The sequence below is a fragment of the Nanorana parkeri genome, unplaced genomic scaffold (genome assembly GCF_000935625.1).
Source record: "Nanorana parkeri isolate BGI_ZX_2015 unplaced genomic scaffold, ASM93562v1 scaffold867, whole genome shotgun sequence".
Classification (NCBI taxonomy): domain Eukaryota; kingdom Metazoa; phylum Chordata; class Amphibia; order Anura; family Dicroglossidae; genus Nanorana; species Nanorana parkeri.
Window position 1 is genome coordinate 627,927 of NW_017307135.1, and position 18,650 is coordinate 646,576.

Consider the following 18,650-nt stretch of genomic DNA (forward strand, 5'->3'; position numbering starts at 1 on the left):
TATGACATTCAGATATATACAGTAAATAACATATATGAGTTTCTCACATATAGGGAGAGATCTACTGAATTGTGAAGTGAACACATGTAACATCCAATTCTGCTGAGTGTAGTGTTAATAAAGTGATTCTCTTGCTCATGATTGGATATTTAAAAAGAACACAAGGACACTTAACTTAGTATACCACTTCAGTTATTGACACTGTAGTAAATCCAATCATTATTGTGCAGAATTCTGTAGAAAATGCCACAATTATCCAGCCTTCCGCTGCCCATTCACAGGTAAAAATAAAAGGATGCATTTTACTTGGTATATAGTTTTTATTTAGCCATACAGTTTTCAGTTAAACTTTTCTTATATTTAATATATATATTTTTTTTTTTAAATATACATATGTTATAAATATGAATCTGCGAATGTAGTTATAATACCAATGTCACAACATTTTAACTTGGACCCCTTTGAGTACATCAGGAACAGCAGGATGCTCATTTTAATGTCTGAGTATTCTATATCTCTTCTTACAATTTTTAACATTCAGCACTGCTACAGTAATAGACTGATAGCACAGTGTCAGTTAGCAGTGAGGTGTAGAATCTTCTTACTGCTACACAATGGTCTGGTCCTTACTTTTAACTATACTTGAGGACCTCATAGTCCTCCAACTTTGCTATGTTACTGGGGCAGATTCATAAAATGTGGAGCTGTTGTTCATTGGAGATAAAAATAAAAAAAACTTGACTGGCTGCTTATAGATACAGGACTCTTTTACCCTGATAAAAGAAAAAGTTGCTGACAGGTATAAAGTGAAAGTACTCAGAGGTGCCTGAACTTAATACCTGTCAGTAGCTTTTTCTTTTCCTGCTTTGCCCTTCCCCTGGACCCTTCTAACAGGCAAGGGTACTGCACTTCCTGTGCTGAAAGTGTATGTAAAGGCAATTTTGTTAGTTTTGCATAGAGCGGGGAAGGGTTAGACCCCGTGTCAAGTTTCAATTGCAGTCTGAATCCCCTTGAGATCATTTACCCCTCTATTTGTCCTGGTGACTATTGTCACTATGGCAGAAAGTAAGTGGAAAGTAAGTGGAAACCCTAAATTTTTGCACTGTCATAAGCAGGAGGTAAGTGGAAATCTACACCTACCAACCTTCTGAGATGAGTAGGAGGGACACCTTACAGCACAATTGATTAAGGCAATGGACACACTCCTGCCACACTCTCAGTTATGCCAAGCATCAAGAATGGGGTTCCAAATTAGGACAGTCCCTCCAAATGAGGGACAGTTGGGAGCTACTGTATGCAAAATATTCTAATGGAGGAAAATGTTCTGGTGGCAACTGTCAATTCCCCTTATTTTGAAGACATTTCCTTTCACTTTCTGTTGCGGCTCCAAGATATGGTATTTTAGGGAAATCTGCTCAGCAGGACACAGGCAGCAAAAATAAACTGAGCCTTCCATACTGTATCCAAAAATAGATAGAAATGTTTTGGCTATGCATACACTTGAAACATGCCCCTTTCTGCACATCCCTATTGGCCAATGAGGAAGGACATTATATTGATGGGCCAATAGGAACGTGTGGGGAAGATGGTATTGGGCAAGCTCCACTGCTACACGGAAGTGTTAGAGCTTTATGTGTTTTAATTCTCCTAGCTTTGTAGTATTGACCATACTTGTAGGTCCATCAATGGTTCCCTCTGCTGCTTTGTCTTTGGCCCACAGACCAATCACTCTTCACTGCCTGCTTTGAGCTGCAAGGCTGGTGATGGGGCAGGTGTGTTTTAACAGTGTTCTTTCACAGGCTTTTTTTTCTTTTTTGAGTCTTTTTAAGCGAACATAAAAATCATGATTTCAGATTCTATTCTTCATTTATATCATCAAACTATTACCCTCAATTGCTTCTTTTAGAGTTGTCTTTATACCTACACACACAAGAACTTATAACCAAGGGATGAGTAGAAGCAGCATTAGATAAAGAATTTTGCAATCACTACACCTTTATGTACAGTACATGAAGTAGCCATCATTGAGGCAGATACAAATACTGAGAATCATAACAGAAACTTGTAATTACAGAACATGTCATTGCTGACCTCTCCTCAAAGAAGAACTCTCGACAGCATAAAACCTAACCCTTTCAGTGGAGCTACCCCTACACTGCAAGGGTTAGGTGTTTGTTTTTGTCTAGGTGCTAAAATAACAAAGATTTACTCACCTGAACCTCTGTCCCGTGGTCTGCTACCCCCCATTCCTTGTTGTCCTTACACCTAATACACCTTATAGGATGTAATGACTCGCAGGACCTTAGACCGCTGAAGCAGAGGGGGAGAGAGGCTGCAGGGACTGTTCTAGCGGCAAGGGGGGACCAAGGTTCAAGTGAGTATATCTGCAGATCATTAGTTTTGACATTTCCTACTGCAGGCTTGTCCCAAATTATAAAGCCAAAGACAGCCAGACAACAAGCATTTTTAAAAGAAGTCTCCCAATGACAACCTTTGTACAATATTTCTCTTGGGTTCATTTACAATCTGCTAGCTGTTACAGATCATAAATATCCTGCATTCGAATCCGAAAATATTTTTACACCAATTCCCGGCTCTGAACTGACTGTAAATTGTCACATGGTGTTCAGTGTTACACATTTGCAACTGTATCATCCATAGGAAAACAAAACAGTTTGACAGAAATTTGAGGATTGCTGTTTATTTAGCGATACAAATAAAGTTACTGGGTTGGATTACTAACGGAGTAGAGAATTTTCAACTGCAAAGTAAATGACCATTGTCTCAGTGAATAAAGTGAAGCTGTGTGTTTTTTTTTCTTTTTTAATTTCTATTGCACATAATTAGGTATTGAAAGTGAAGAAAGGGTAATCACCAGCGCACACGGTGTTGCCCTGATGAAGGCACCCAGTGTGTTACCGAGACGTTGGTATATGTGACGTGATGTGACAATTCTGTAAATGCAAAGAAGATTCAAGTAAAAAATGATCTGTGTGTGCTGGTGATTAACCATTTTTCACTTTGAAGTCCTGCGCAGCGCCATCTATGGAATGACTATGAGCACCACCATTTTTTACAGAAGGTCGCAAAGTTGTATAGAGTGCGGGTGGTTTAAGATACTGTTGTAATTGATCTGTCATCCATGCTAGCACCCCAGCAACTGACCCCCTAGTAAGGGAAGTATACATGTGTGCCTGTTGAGGACGCACATTCACCGATTCCAGCACTTTGCAGCAACCGCTTATCTACACCGATATGTGGATGAACCAACAGAGGGACACTACATCGGAAACAACCACTTTGGCCTGCTCATATAGCAGACAAGAAATCAAAGCAATCCTATCGTCACTATCTTGCCCTGATGAAGGGTTCTTGCGTGGCCCCGAAACGTTGATATTTGTTACGTGATGTGACAATTCGGTAAATGCAAAGAAGATTCAAGTGAAAAATTATCTGTATGTGCTGGTGATTAACCTTTCTTCACTTCCTAGTCCTGCACAGGTGCCATCCGTGAAATCACTACGAGCACCACAATGTTTTTTACAGAAGGTCGCAACGCTGTATGGGGTGTGGGTAGTTTAATACACTGAGGTATTGAAAGTGAACACAGCTTCACCTTACACTAAAGCAAAGAGAACGTTTACTTTACAAAGTAAACAAGGGTGTCAATTTTACTAAATGTGTACAAGCTGTTCATGTAGCAAAGTGACTGCTCATTGAGCTTCATAAATAAGGTGACGTTGTGTTCACTTTCAACACCCAATCATGTGAAAGGAAAACACAACTTAATTTTATTCAAGCTCAGTAAACATAGACTTGTCTCGACTTCATTAATAAATCATTCCACTGACACTGATTCCTCAAGATCATTTAAGAAGTGCTGCATAGAGCTTAAGTCATGCTAAAATATCCTTTAGTATACCGTAAAGCCCATTTGAACTTTCAGTTTAAATTGGCTAAATATATTCCAGGTGCACCAAAACAAAAAGTGTTCAATGTCCTACAGTTTGTTATTTGTAGAAAATAGTCACAGCCTGAATAGAAAAGTATGCCTACTGCAATCATCAAAACCATGCTCACTACTAATTAGAGAGCTCTATCAGACCTCTGCAGAGAGAGGCCACTGCTTCCACACAAGGACAAGGGTCCTTTTCTCTTCCATGATGGCAGGGGACAGGCCTTTCTACTTAGCTTGTGGCTGCTTTCTAAAGCAAACAAACTGTAAGACTCTGAACATGTCTTGCTTTGCAGTACCTGGTGTTATACCTATGCCTGAAACTGAACCTTCCACTAGAGCCACTGGAGGGCTCTGGCACTATGCAAGACTTTCTGTTTCTGACGATCTGCACTGTCTGGGTCATTGACTCCACCTGCCTGTCAGCTGCAGGCAGTTACCTAGTCAACTCTCTATAATTATACCAGTAGTCTACCCCTGACCAGTGGGGGGCAACTCCAGCCCTCTAGCTGTGAAACTAAAAATTCCATCATGCATTTGCCTTTGGGAGTCATGCCTGTGGCTGTCAGTCTTGCAATGCCTTGTGGGACTTGTAGTTCCAGAACAGCTGGAGGGCTGGAGTTGCCCACCCTTGCTCTAGAGGAAGGTAAATGACCTAGAAACTGAAGGTCCCAGGATCAGTTCCAGGCATCGGTGTGACACTTGGAATAAATGTAGCGGATTCAAATGAAAAGCTCAGTTGGACTTAAAGCACTTTTTAGCACATTTTAAGTCATACTGCACTTTGATGAATCCGGGCCCATGTCTACTAATTCAACCATGATGTCTTACACATTTGATTAGTACCCTAATTAGTTTTTTTTTTTACAGTTGTATTACCATCAATAACACAAAGGCAAAGGTTTGTTTTTTAATGCTTAGCATCCCATTGGCCCATGCTTTAATACATTTATAAAATGATTTTCCTCAGACTATAGTCAGCACGGCTATAAATACTCCAGTTGGGATGAAAATGCCACACTATAAGATTGGGGTTTTGTAAGCGTTTCCTGTTAATACACTGATTTGGCCTTTAAGTACAATATAATAGTTTACAGCAATACCACAAATAACATGTAACAGTATGAATTTGAAGGCAGATCAGTCGTCAGTGCTGGCTGGAATCCCTAGTCACTTGACACTGATAATGGAAGGAACAGGATGGCGTTTTGGCCGTAGTGAGTCCGTGAACCACGTTTGCATGTCCCGTTCTTCTTAATGCCAATAAACCAGCTCAACTCTGAGTATTTTTTTGACTTGTATGTATTGTAGTTGTTCTCCTCTATAGTCTCCAAAAACAGGCATTCCTCATTCACCGTCATCTTGAAAAAGAAAACAGAGAAAAAAAAGGCCTTGGTTTATTGCTTGTGGGAAACGAAACTTTAATGTTATATATAGAAGAGTTGGATGGCAATTCTGAAGGAGAGATTCTGGCTAAGCAAATTATGCTTTTGGTCTGCACTTGAAACCAATGCTTCCCTGGCCTCACTACTGTGGCTCTGTCTGGAATGTCTTTAAAATATGCTTCGGCTGCAGAATTCTGTCACTGTAGGAGGTGCTTTGCCATTAATAAAACCACTTTTGATCATTGTAATGTTCTCACAACTGATACATGTAGTAAATGTGAGTTAAATTATGAAGTTTCTGCTCAGAGTAGTATAGCATTGCTTTTATTACTTGTTTTTGGTCTGCAGTTGGAATTCATTTCCAGTATAGACAAATAACATTGGAGAGGATTTCTCCACCAGTCAGGGGCGTAACAAAATTTAGATTTTGCTCTTTGTGATACCTACTAGCCTCAGCTGTGACAATATGTGCCCCTGATCTTAACATAAAGTATGCCTGAATCAAGGACGGATAGCAGGTAAGAGCTGTCCGTATACTCAATACAAAAAAATTATAAACTGTATCTGTTCTGTGCACTCCGCTAACAAATATCTCAACTTTGTTACAGCAACAAACTCTGGTTGACACAAAATTAAAAAAAAATAGTGTCAAAATTCCATCATCAGGCAAGTTTTTTGCCAATCCAGCCTTGCAGCTCTGCATGAAAGAGTGAAGCTCTCTTACACTATAGCAAAGTAGAAGATCACCAGGACTCAGCAGTAAATATGAATATGACTTTTTTTTATTGGACAAAGACGTCACCGTGATCAAAAAAGCTGACGTTTCGGGACCGCGCAGGGTCCCTTCCTCAAGGCAGAAAGACGTCTTTCTGCCTTGAGGAAGGGACCCTGCGCGGTCCCGAAATGTTGGCTTTTTTGATCACGGTGACATCTTTGTCCAATAAAAAAGGACATATTCATCTTTACTGCTGAGTGCTGGTGATCTGCTTCTTTGTTCTGTGTTTGCACAGAGCCATCCGTGGCTATCACTACGAGCACCATCTTTCTTGTTGGCCTGGACTACTGTGAGGTGTGCGGAGGGCTCCCCCATCGATTTACAACTCTTACACTATAAGACTTTTTTTTTTATAGTATACTCAGTATCCTACTAGGGACCAATACAGTGAATAGAAGCTGCCAGGGAAGAGGGGAGAAGCAGGGCATGGAATTTACTTTTGACCTTCAGTAGCTCACTAGACATTTCCAGCATCATTAGGAGTATAAGATCTAGGGGCCTTGGTATAAATTCTAGTCCTTGTTGCCCTTCTACCTTCATAGCATACCTTCATAGCAAGCATGTCTTAGAAAAGGTGGTGTAGTAGTAAAAAAAAAAAAAAAAAACAAGACTTGTAGTAGCAATAGTAATAACCACAATCATATTTTATTAAAGTGGAACTAGTGCCTAACTGCCAAAAATTGCTGGCAAGTACGCTTTTACTGCAGAAGAGGCTCTGTATGTCTGATCTACTCCCAGATGGGAATGAATACCAGCCTGTACTACTAAGACAACAAGCAACCTTTACAACAGCTAAACAAATGTGGTTTGCTGCACAGAGAAAGCGAGGGAGAGCTGTTAATAATGACAGTCCTATAGACTCCTCCTGTATATTACATCAGCTCTTCATGGTTACAGACTTCACATGTGGTAAGGGTCAGTTCCAACCTGATAAGCCCATTCACACTGATAAGTTGCGGTACTTTGCAGTACTTTGCAGTACTTTGGGGTAAAACATGCATTAGTGCAATATACTCATTATACAATAGTCACTGCAGTGCCATCCAGTTAGAAAGGCACCCAATAGCCTTGTAGAGTAGCTGCCAACACACCTGTAGTACAGAATACCACAGAGCACATGTGAGTTGCGGTGTGCTGCACTGCCAAAAATACTACAGGTACTTTTTTTTGCATTAAGAGCATTGCTAGCCCATTCAAAATAAATAAGCTGTCTTAGCACATGAAAAGGTGTTGCTTTAATGCAGATACATTGGGGGTGATTTACTAACCTAAACACACACACACACCAGGTGTGTGTGATTTTCACACAGCAAAACGTATTTATCAACCAAAAAGTCTCTAAAAGCATATTTCCACTAATGCCATATATGGAAAAATCATGCACATGATGCATATATAATGCTGCTTCACAGTTTAGACAAAAATGGTTAGCTCATGCATTTACATTCCTGCATTCATCAACGCAAGCAACATAACATAGAGCTAATTTACACCACATTACCTTGCAATTCATTGCAGGGCTTTCCACAACACACCTGCTGGGTGTGTACACACTACAAAGGTGTTTCGATTCCTCCCATAGATCATGCTGGGAGGGAACACACTACAGAGGTGTATACACGTTCGTGGTGTGTTTAAAAGGTTAGTAAATCAACCCCATTAACTCAATAGTGTAAATGGGCCCTCAAAGATATAGTACTAGATCTGTGCTACTTTCACAAGCACACAGATGCCAACTGCACCCCACCACCACCAGGCCCCACAGCATTACCAAACATTTCTAAAGGGTATTACTTGATACTTACAGATCCATATAAAAGCCCACTTTCGTTCATAGCCAAGTAATTCCCAGTATCAGCATTCTTGATATAAACCACACCAATGCTTTCTGTGCTTAGCTGCAACTGAACTAAAAGAGAAAAGGTTACTCAAAGGATACCAAAGTACAAAAGAAAGACCCATTAGGGATGAATATTCCACTAAAATAATAATATATTTTGTAAAAACTAGAAACCCTATTTGCTCCAGGCAGATTACATATTGCAAACCTTATTTGATCCATGCAGAATAAATCTGACATATTTTTACAATAATTAAGCCTCCTTCTCTAAAGTTTCAGGCATAGCCACTTTGTATAGCATGCACAGAATAAATGGGGTTTTACTTCTCTGAACTGCAGAATTTGCTCCTGTACATACTTATATTTTGTATTTTTTTATTTTCCCCCTTACTGTCACCTACTACTTACACAGATGACCATTCCCCTTAGAATTTAATTATCTTATCAAGAAATGCAAAGATGTCTGGTGTTCTGTTTTCCAATTTGTCTCCTTAAAGGTGCCCATACACTGCACGATTATCGTACGATAATCGTATGCGATCGGTTTTTTGTACGATAATCGAGCAGTGTGAACGGAGACGTGCGACCGTTTCTACTGTACGGTCGCACGTCTTCTGTCGAACCAGCATGTTCGAAAACCAGCCGGGAATCGTACGATTCTCGGCTGGTTAGAACGGTGCTCGGAAGATAAATGCTGAACGGGCCGGTGTGCGCACGCGCACACTGCCCGTTCAGCATTGCGGTCATCGGAAGCCCGCCCCTCAGGGGGGCGGGCTTGCGATGATCGAGAGTGCGATCTGCCTGTCCAAGATAGGCAGATCGTACGGTTTTTTAATCCCTTTACAACCATCGCAAGACTAAAGTCTTGCGATGGTTGTAGAGTGTATGGCCACCTTAACTCAAGAAACCCCCAGGCAATTTAGCAGTTAGAGCATAGTGTGGCTAATCAAACTAAACTTGGGTGATCTACATACACTTCATATAGATACATGCATACTAATTTTCTGGAAACTTGATTTGCTTTTTTGGGTCAGTATATTAAAACGGTTGTCCTAACTTGGTACTAAATTCATGCTAAATAGGTGTTTTGTCTTGATAATTTTTTTTATCCAGCAGGGGTACTTACAAGCATTTATGCAAATGTGGTCTTCAATGTCCTCATCCAACGTCTAAATTGGTAAAATGCTATTTTCCTGTCTATCTAACATTTACTCCTTATCATTTACAGGTCTTATCAAATGTTACAATAATTATAGCTACTGGTAAAAATGTATGTACATAGTAACATAGTAGGTGAGGTTGAATAAAGACACAGGTCCATCCAGTTCAACCTATGTATATGTGTAGGTGAGTTTATGATGTCTGCTGGGGGGCTTGGGGGGAGGGGAGTTTATGATGTCTGCTGGGGGGAGTTTATGATGTCTGCTACAGACATTAACACTGGTACCTTATATAGTAGCGGCCAATCCTGGACTAAAAAATGTGTCCAGTGGCCCCCCTGCTATACGGGCTCCTCAGCACTCGGCAACCACTTGTATCTTCCTCAGCCCACCCCAGTTGCTATTGGCTAAGAGGGAGAGTGCAGCAGTGCCATTGGCTTGAAAGCTTGTCTTCTAAGTATTAGGTTAGTACAATAAAAAGGTATCACCGCATACCGCATTACTCTCGTATTTTGTAAACTGGTGTATGTATGTACTGTATGTACAGTATATGCTTGGCTCTAGTAGTCCCCTTATCCCTGTATATTTAAGAACTCAAGAAACTCATCTAAATCTTTCTTGAATTTATCAATGCTATCAGCAGATACTACTGACTCTGGAAGGAAATTCCAAATTTTTACTACTCGCACAGTAAAAAAAACCCCTGCAAACTACTCTCTTCTAATCTCTTGCTGGGTCCTCATGTCATTAGTATGGTTCTTGGTGTAAACATCCTATTCCGAATATTGCTGTCCACATTTATGATTTGGAAAATTGCAATTAGGTCCCCCCTCAAGCGCCTCTTTAATTTCTTGAGCCGATCATCATAGCTCAGGCCTTCCATCCCCTTTATTAATTATGTAGCCCTTCTCTAAACTTTCTCAAGTTTGAGAACATATTTCCTGAGAGTTGATGAACAAAACTGAACCGCATATTCAAGGTGAGGCTGAGCCAGTGACTTATACAGAGGTAATATTATGTTATATAATCCCTTGCCAAAATTCCTCTTTTAATGCAGGATAATATCCTGTTTGCTTTGCTGGCCACTGCTTGGCACTGCATGCTATTGCCAAATCTGTGATCTATGAGCACCCCCAGGTCCTTCTCCATATCTGACTTCCCCAGTGGTGCATCCCCTAGTTAGCAGTTTGTAGACATGTTCTTTCCTGTCATGTGCATAGCCTTACATTTTTCAGTATTAAAATGTAGAAAGATGTCAGTGGCATGTAAATGAAAAATGTAAAATTAAGAGGAAGAGAGGTGAGATGCTGTGCATTCACACTGCTCACTCACTCACTCTCTGTACCCACCCACACACTCTGTGCACCCACCCACATCGCCCACCCACTCTGTGCACACACACACTGCCACCCACTCTGTGAACCCACTCACATCGCCACCCACTTTGTGTATTCATCCATAGTGCCCATCAATTCTGTGCACCCACACCGCCCACACTGCACCCACTTTGTAAACCCACTTTTCCCAGCTTCACTGGTGTAACTGTTATTTTAAGGTATTTTTACACTGCCACACCAAAGAAATTAGGGAAAGTGGGTTATATTGTACTGTCTAATCTTTCTGTGGTGTGGCAGTGTAATTATAACTTACAATAACACTGCCACGTAATGTACGTGATATGATTAAATGCCGTTTTGAATAGATCACTGTCTCTGGATGTACGTATCCTGCAGGGACAGAGCTCTATTGCAAACTGCATTTAATCGTAGAATATAATAATGATAATATATGCTGTAGTTCAAGCACCAGAGGGGGTGCGGGTTGCGGGGGGGCCTCTACAAAATTTTGCTATGGGGCTCTGTGATTTCTAGTTATGCCCCTGATGCGACGGTGCAGTTTTTGACTTGCGGTCGCATGGAAATTAAGGAACCTGAGCCTCCCTCTTGCTCCCGACCGTGCCCCCTTCCGGTGCAGGCCCCATAGCGGGCGCGTAGGCTGCTATGGTGGTAGTTACGCCACTGCGGTGTATTTTTTGTTTTTGTTTTTACTGTTGCTTGTAAACTTACTGTTGAGGTCATCTCTGTCTCTTGTCCCATCCACGGCTCCATCTGGAAGTATGCGTAAGAAGTATCCACCATTTCTGCAGTAGAGAAGTTTTGGTTGCTGGTAGTTTCCCATTGGGAGGTTAAACTTCTCAGTCACAGCTCTGAAAGTGGTGATATCTCCTTCCGCCATCCTTCTTACTTCCCCAGCAATGCTGGGTTCTCAGCACTGTAAGACATTAACCATACTTAGCACTCTCAGAAGAAATAACAAGCAGTGATAGTTTTTATTTTAGTGCTTCTTAATATGTCAACTATGTTTTTGTAGTTTGGATTACTTAATGGCACTTTTATCAAGAAATGTTCTCGACAGTTTGAAAATGTTAAGTTGGTAGCCCCCCGCTGCCCATTGAAATAGAATAGGTTAGCGTTGCATTCTCATCCATGTTTTTGCAATAATTTGGACCGTGGTAGGGTAAATAACCCCTATCGCTGTTATAGCTATGATAGGGAATGTCTGTTTTTTCAAGCAAGCTTTTGATGTCACTACATAAGTTAGTGTTACAACCTCAGCTGGTTCCTTTACAACAGTGTAGGACACTAGCAGGGAATCTCCCCCACTGTACAGCTATAACATGCTTTTATAGCCAAGCTTTCATTGTCACTAGATAAAAGCAGGTGTTTGTGTATATACTGTCAAGGCAAAAATATTGGAACCCCTGCATTTCTATCAGTCCAGTTCATGTGTCAGGTTTGGCTTTTTTTTTTCCACTTTTTTGTGTCATACCAATAGAAATAACCATGAAGATGCCTAAACATTTGTAATTGTATAAACAGTATATGCTAGGGATGCACCAAAATGGGATTTTGAGACTGAAACCGAAAATAAACAATTTGTCAGGCCGAAACTAAAAATGACAGGTTTTTTCCCCAAACTTTTTAAAAGTTTTAAAATGATTTTTTTAATTATTTTATTTTTATTTCTTTTAACTGCTAGGGGCTCTAGGAAAATATCAGGGGTCTACACAGACCCCTGATATTTCCCCTTTATAATAGAAAAAGAGATTGAGCCCTCAATCTCTTTTTTCTGCAGCCCCTGTTATGGATGAACAGGAAGCTTCTATACTGAGTGTTCCTGTCCATTCATACATTGTGGATACTATGTCCACAATCATGAATGAACAGGAGGTGATGTAGATCATAACTGGGACATAGTAAGCACACTATGTTCAGTTATTTACAAACACTCACCGATCAGCTGATTGGTGAGTGTTTGTATACCACTCTCCATCCTGAATCACAGGAGGCTGAACGGGCGGTGGGGGATTTCTACCTCCTGTGACAGATCACAGCGCTCCCCTCCACTCACCGCTCTCCATCCTGTCACAGAAGCCAGAGCCAGGAGGTGCTTGAGGAGAGTTCCACCTCCTGTAAGATTACATTAGTTACTGCATTTTATATCCCCATTGTTCTTTCACATATTTGTTATTTATGCCCAATGGAGCAGTGATTACCAGACAATATCGATTCTGCAAACTCACTGGACATTTTCTAAAAGATATGGATAAAAAAGAACAATAAAACAGACGGGGACTGATTTATTAATGGATATGAGAATGTTCACGCCATAATATGTGTGACATTGACTTTATTTATTCCATCATGTGGAAAGAAAATCCCTGTTTACTTTTTCCATCTGCAAATCCGGAAATGTTGACGAGAACAACTTTGGGGAATTCCCCTTTCAGACACTGTAAATGAGATGAGGAATGCAAACAATATCTTGCAGTTTAATCACAAACTATGCAAATATTTACAGATAACAATACAAAACATAATAAAGTTGCCTACAAAACCCATAAAGCTTTGTTGGCAACAGTGTCCGCTAAAGGTAAGAAAGACTACCACCCACATCACATCCTGATGTGTCAGTCGGTATAATTTACTTCCTCTCCATGAATAGATAATGTCCTATTTTTAAGATACTAATTATGTTTGCTGTCACAATCTCTAGGATTAGTGAGGTCCAAAGGTTGGCAGGTTCATAAGCACTTCTTCCTATGTGCTTTTTACATCGTATGAGTAAGGTGTATATCCTGAATCTCTATATTGCCTGCATGAGCACAAGCTTAAAACCTGTCATTTCATTCCTGGTAAAACTTTAAAAAACACTGTATTGTGGATTAGAGTAAATCTCAGAAGTAAATAACAAATAAATGTTTACCTTTCCTCTTTAGCGGGTAGCAGTTCAGCCTATATAAACCAAATCACAACATATAGGAACTTCAGAATTGCAGAGTTCATGAGTATTTTTCCACACTTCCAGCCAAATAGGGATTGCACCTATCAAGGCTGTCCCTTTAGGGACGTTCACACCAGCTCCGGTGCATTCTAGCACGCTTTGCTGCTGGAAGGTACTGGAGCACATCCCAGACACTTTACTGTGTTCAGGGGCGGGCCGGTGCGTTGAAGTCAATAGCACTGCAGCCACTTCCCACGCCCGCACCAAAACACATCAGTGCCAGCGTTCCGGTCCAGTGTAATCTGCAAAAAAAAAATAGTGCTTGCAGCATATTTCCAGATCGCACTGGACCAGAACGCAGCCATTGTTTTGCCACGCGTTCTGGTGCGGTCGATCGCACTGCGGGCAGGAGGCGTGGTGCCATTGACTTCAATGCACCGCCATGCCCCCTCCTGTCCCTGAATGCAGGATGTGATACAGTGTGTTCCAGCAGCTGACCACTCTGGAACACATGGTTTGTGGTGTGAGCAAGCCTTTAATGAGGCAGCCTGAGGCTGTTGTCTCAGGTGGCATCTCTTCGGGTCACGTGGGGCCACTCTGCTGCACAATGTTTTCAGTGTGCCTGCTGCCCCCTTTCCGTCCAGAACCTCCCAGGTTGCTAAGAGCCGGGTGGGAAGATGTGTAAGGTCCATACAAATCTCCCCACCCAGCTCTTGGGACATTATTGCCAGCATCCTGCCAAGCTCCTGGCAACCTGGTTTACCAGGAGCTGGAAGGGGAGATGCAGAGCCCTTACAAATTAAGGTTAAGAATCCTGATGGGTTTTTCTTTTTGCTATGTCTCACAGATACAACAGAAAGTGAGAGAAAATTTCCTGAAAGCAAAGAATTCAAGAGTTTTAATTGGAACATGTGTTCCCGTTAGAAGATTACCCCTCACCTCCTGTTCCTGTGACAATGCTAATATTTTGGATTATTTTTGGGGGGCGGGGGGGAGGAAATTGTCACCAGTATAGATAGAGAGTTTCCCACGTGGGAAGACACACAGAAATGAAAACCTGACCTGAGTTTTGCACCCTTTCCTCCGCCATCCACAATTAAAAACAGTTTTTGCGTTACATATATAAAACTTGCCCAAGAGAGCTTGCATCAGACTGTTGTTGGATAGGAGACAAATGATAAGAAACCTGTATGACTTATACACTATATTGCCAAAAGTATTGGGACGCCTGCCTTTACATGCACATGAACTTTGTTGGCATCCCAGTCTTAGTCCGTAGGGTTCAATATTGAGTTGGCCCACCCTTTGCAGCTATAACAGCTTCATCTCTTCTGGGAAGGCTGTCCACAGTTTTAGGAGTTTGCCTATGGGAATATAAGGCTTGAATGCAGCTGCTCGGCCATGGAAACCCATTCCATGAAGCTCTCTACACATTGTTGTTGTGCCAACCTGAAGGCCACACGAAGTTTGGAGGTCTGTAGCTATTGACTCTGCAGACAGTTGGCGACTTCTGCGCACTGTGCGCTTCAGCATGCGCTGGCCTTGCTCTGTCATTTTACGTGGCCTACCATTTCATGGCTGAGTTGCTGTTGTTCCCAGTTGCTTCTACTTTGTTACAATACCACTAACAGTTGACCGTGGAATATTTAGTAGCAAGGAAATTTCACGGATGGACTTATTGCACAGGTGGCAACCTATCACGGTACCACACGTGCATATACTGAGTTGTTGCCATGCACAGCTGCTCCAGGTTTTGTCTGTACCAGTTTTGATAAACACCTGGACTACAAGTGGCTCTGTGACTATTTGAATAATGTGAAATACATATTAATGGCCTGGGTTTTCACACTTAGGAGGGTTCACTAACATCTGCATCCTACTTATACTGCAGCATTTTACCTGGTGGCATTGTAATAAAAGTAGACAGTAGTGTTGGTAATAGCAACCCTAATGTAAAATTACATAGTACTGTATATAAATGTACTGTATACTTATTATGTATGCTTGAGCAAAACTAGTTCATTCTTGTAAGGGTAATCTAATTTGTACTAATTTTTCAAACACACAATACACTGTGTAAGACATGTCCACTTTGAGAGCAAATAAAAATTAAATTAATTCCCAGCACATCTGAAAAATTAGAGATACGAGACATTTCCTATTCCCGGATTAATATTTAACAACAGAACAGGAGCTATTAATGGGGTAAGCAAACTAGACAGGGCTAGGTGAGGGTCATACATCCAGTTCTTATCTACAGCACACAGGAGCTCTGCAGATAAACTAAGGAACTTTAGCTTTCTATGCAGTTCAGTTCATAACTTAAGTCAACATAACAAGGAGAGATTAGTTATCAAGGTTGTACTACACTTTTTGAGTTCTAATGTTCAACACAATTAAGATATTATTTGTTAGCTAGCAGAATGACTATCTTGTTCCATAAAGTCTAATCATGTTTCAGAATAGTTGTAAAATGTGTAAAGAATTTACCTGGCTCTCTAGTTTGAAATATTCAAGCATGACTTATTCAATTATTGGACATTGTAAATAATATAAGGTGGAAAACACCTTAGTTTGACAAACTAGACTGTCAAAGTGAACCTGTGACCACTGACTATGCACACTTTACATACTCTGAACAAGCTGTACATGTTCTTGAAAGCAAGCCCTTATTCCCTGCTATATGCATTGTTGAGAGATTAATTTTCAAAAATCACAGAGGCACAGAAACCTTAGCTTTTTTTCTATGAGACCAAGAATGTTTGCAACAGCCAACCTTCTAATGTAAACACACAGCAGGTGTTGTAAAGCAGTTAGAAACAGACCCAACTTCAGAGTCTTTGTTGTGATCTTTGAGAATAAAACAGTACAAACCGCTACAGAGGTGAGGGAGGGCTTGTTTTAAAAGTACTTTTACCACTTGTTAGGAATATATAACTAGTCTAAAGTGCATAGTCTGGCACAGGTAGAGTCGCCACCTTTTCTTCAAGCGAAACCCGAACACTCTAGCGACGAGGGCACATTTTTTTGGGAGAATGAGTCGTGGCTCATTTATATGTAAATAGCATCACCCATTACTATGTAAATATCACAGTTGAGACTATTGTCATTGGGGGGGGGGGGGGGGGGGAGGCACAGGTACACTTTAAGGTTGTATATTTCAGCAAAAGGTAGAACAATTGCCCTTCACAACAAACTAAAAAGTTATACTAAACCTAATTTTTCATGTGACCCCTAACTTTGCTTAAGTCAGGCCTTTCCAATGGCAGACTAAAGAAACAGATACAGAGCTGAGTCCTACACTACACAACACCACTAATTTCAGCGTGCCACACAGACCTTCACAGATACACAGACACACCTACCTTCCTTTCACTCACCCAGCACTGTTTTGACAAATGGAAGTAAAAGCAAAGTCCTGTGTGAACTACTAGCTGCCAGGCCAGAGTAATATTATATAAATAAATATATGTAATAGAGGTAATATAGGCAAATATTAAACAGCAATGGTTCAAAGTCTCCTCTTGTCAAATCTGGTGCTTGCCCATGTTGTCTCCATCGAGTTAAAAAATGTTAATGGACTGAGTCCAAGTTCATGTACTCTTATGTGGAGTGCAAATATATATATTTTCCACTTTGACCAGAAAACAACAGATGTTACGTAATGCTGTAAACTTTTCCTGTTTGTCTCCATAGAGTGATTTCCACTCATCCTCTTAGTTAGAGCCGACATGTGACAAAGAAGCTCTATCGATCGGGAAGTGAGCAGAAACATGCATGGATCCGCTCACTTCCCGATCGTCTCCCTGCAGTGAGCTGTGGCTTTCAGTCACCGTTCCCCACAGGGATTCCCCCCCCTCCCCTCTCCAATCCTCCAGCGCTGAGTGGAGGAACGAACGGGAGAGGGGGCAGGCACAGCTGGCTCTGCCTCTAGATAGGCAGAGCCAGCTGTCACTCACGCAGCTGGTTGGATCCAGACAGTATTGTCCGGATCCGTCCCGGCTGCTGTGCTCTCAGTATGTCGCGGGCAATAGCCCTCAATATACTGAGCTTTGGGTCACGGGAGGAGGTTAGTATATGCCCCCCCCCCCGTGACCCTAAATAGAACTATGGGGAAAAAACACTTACCCCATAGTTCTCTTTTTAACTAATTAAAGCCCAACTCCAGCTAAACCTTTTTTTTAGTTCTGAATAGTGGAGAGCCTTTGTCAGCTTTTTATTGCATCTAACTGGGGACACTTCCCCTCACGTACTGTCTTAGTGATAGGGGATCAGAGGAACAGGAATTGAATAGGGACAGAGGCCACAGCATAAATCACTTTTTTTCAGTAGAACAGGTAATTTCTAGGGATGCACCGATACCAAGTACCATACTTGGTACAAGTACGAGTACATGTACAGACACCTTTTGAGCTCCAAGACTAGACTGGAGAAAAATTCAAAAGTTAGGAGGCAGCTGCCATTTGTAAGGAGCACACGGAGCTCCTGGGATTTGTACATCTCTGTTTTAATGTACGATTTTGTTTTTATAAATATAAATGAAGGGATGATACCAGTTTTGCAAGTACAAGTACTGATACTTGCCCAAGTACTTACAAGTACTGATAAATTTTTGTTTATTGTCATGTGACTAATGATATCTGGACAGTGGTAGAGCACCAGAGCCAGGTCCCAGCTGCAACCGCTGCAACCCTGGTAGTTCTCATGAAAATGCCAAGTATCGGCATTGGTACTCGAATCCCTTGCATCCCTAGTAATCTCTGTGAGTTTTCTATTCTGTTTCTGTCTGGGCCTTTTCCTGGTGACCCCCATCCTCCTCATTTTTTTTCCTCTGTCAAAGAAATAGACAGTAGTTCTAATGATTCCTCACTCATTTAAAAACTAAATATTTTGGATGGAGTTGAGCTTTAAAGCAAAATTAACGTATTTCTTATCCCTTGAATAGTTCCATTCTAAGTAACATGGCAGAAATGGTTAGATGGACCAAATTCATAAGCTAACCCTGTCTTGCTTGGACAATATCCTCCGGTCCTTAAATAGATCTCAAGGCGTGAAATAATATGTTTTTACTTCTAACATAGTATTTTTATATCACATGCTTCATTTCCAGCTTACTGTGATACCACAAGCAATAAGTAGTGAGGCCTCTTTTCCATTTTCCTTGTATCTCCCAGGCCAAAATTTGGTTTCCCTGAGACTTTTTAGACTATGTCTTTGCAATTTTACACATGGGGGCTGTATATAGGGTGGT

General features: G+C 41.1%; 1 protein-coding gene across 1 annotated transcript; it reads right to left on the reverse strand.

Annotated features, from left to right (window-relative positions):
* Positions 1-4,787: 4,787 nt before the first annotated feature.
* FGF1 (fibroblast growth factor 1) lies at positions 4,788-11,380 on the reverse strand. Its single transcript, XM_018565625.1, has 3 exons — positions 11,182-11,380; positions 7,921-8,024; positions 4,788-5,316 (listed from the first exon to the last, which is right to left on the reverse strand). The coding sequence occupies exons 1-3, from the start codon at positions 11,348-11,350 to the stop codon at positions 5,122-5,124; spliced, it is 468 nt and encodes a 155-aa protein (XP_018421127.1). The 5' UTR covers positions 11,351-11,380; the 3' UTR covers positions 4,788-5,121.
* Positions 11,381-18,650: the final 7,270 nt, after the last annotated feature.

Excerpts from the sequence above, each read along its gene's own strand:
- FGF1 (XM_018565625.1), bottom strand. The coding sequence starts at position 11,350 with ATGGCGGAAGGAGATATCACCACTTTCAGAGCTGTGACTGAGAAGTTT. Across the intron at positions 8,025-11,181 it reads AGACAGAGATGACCTCAACA|TTCAGTTGCAGCTAAGCACA; the intron begins GTAAGTTTACAA and ends TTTCTCTTTTAG. Across the intron at positions 5,317-7,920 it reads GTGGGCTTTTATATGGATCT|ATGACGGTGAATGAGGAATG; the intron begins GTAAGTATCAAG and ends TTCTTTTTCAAG.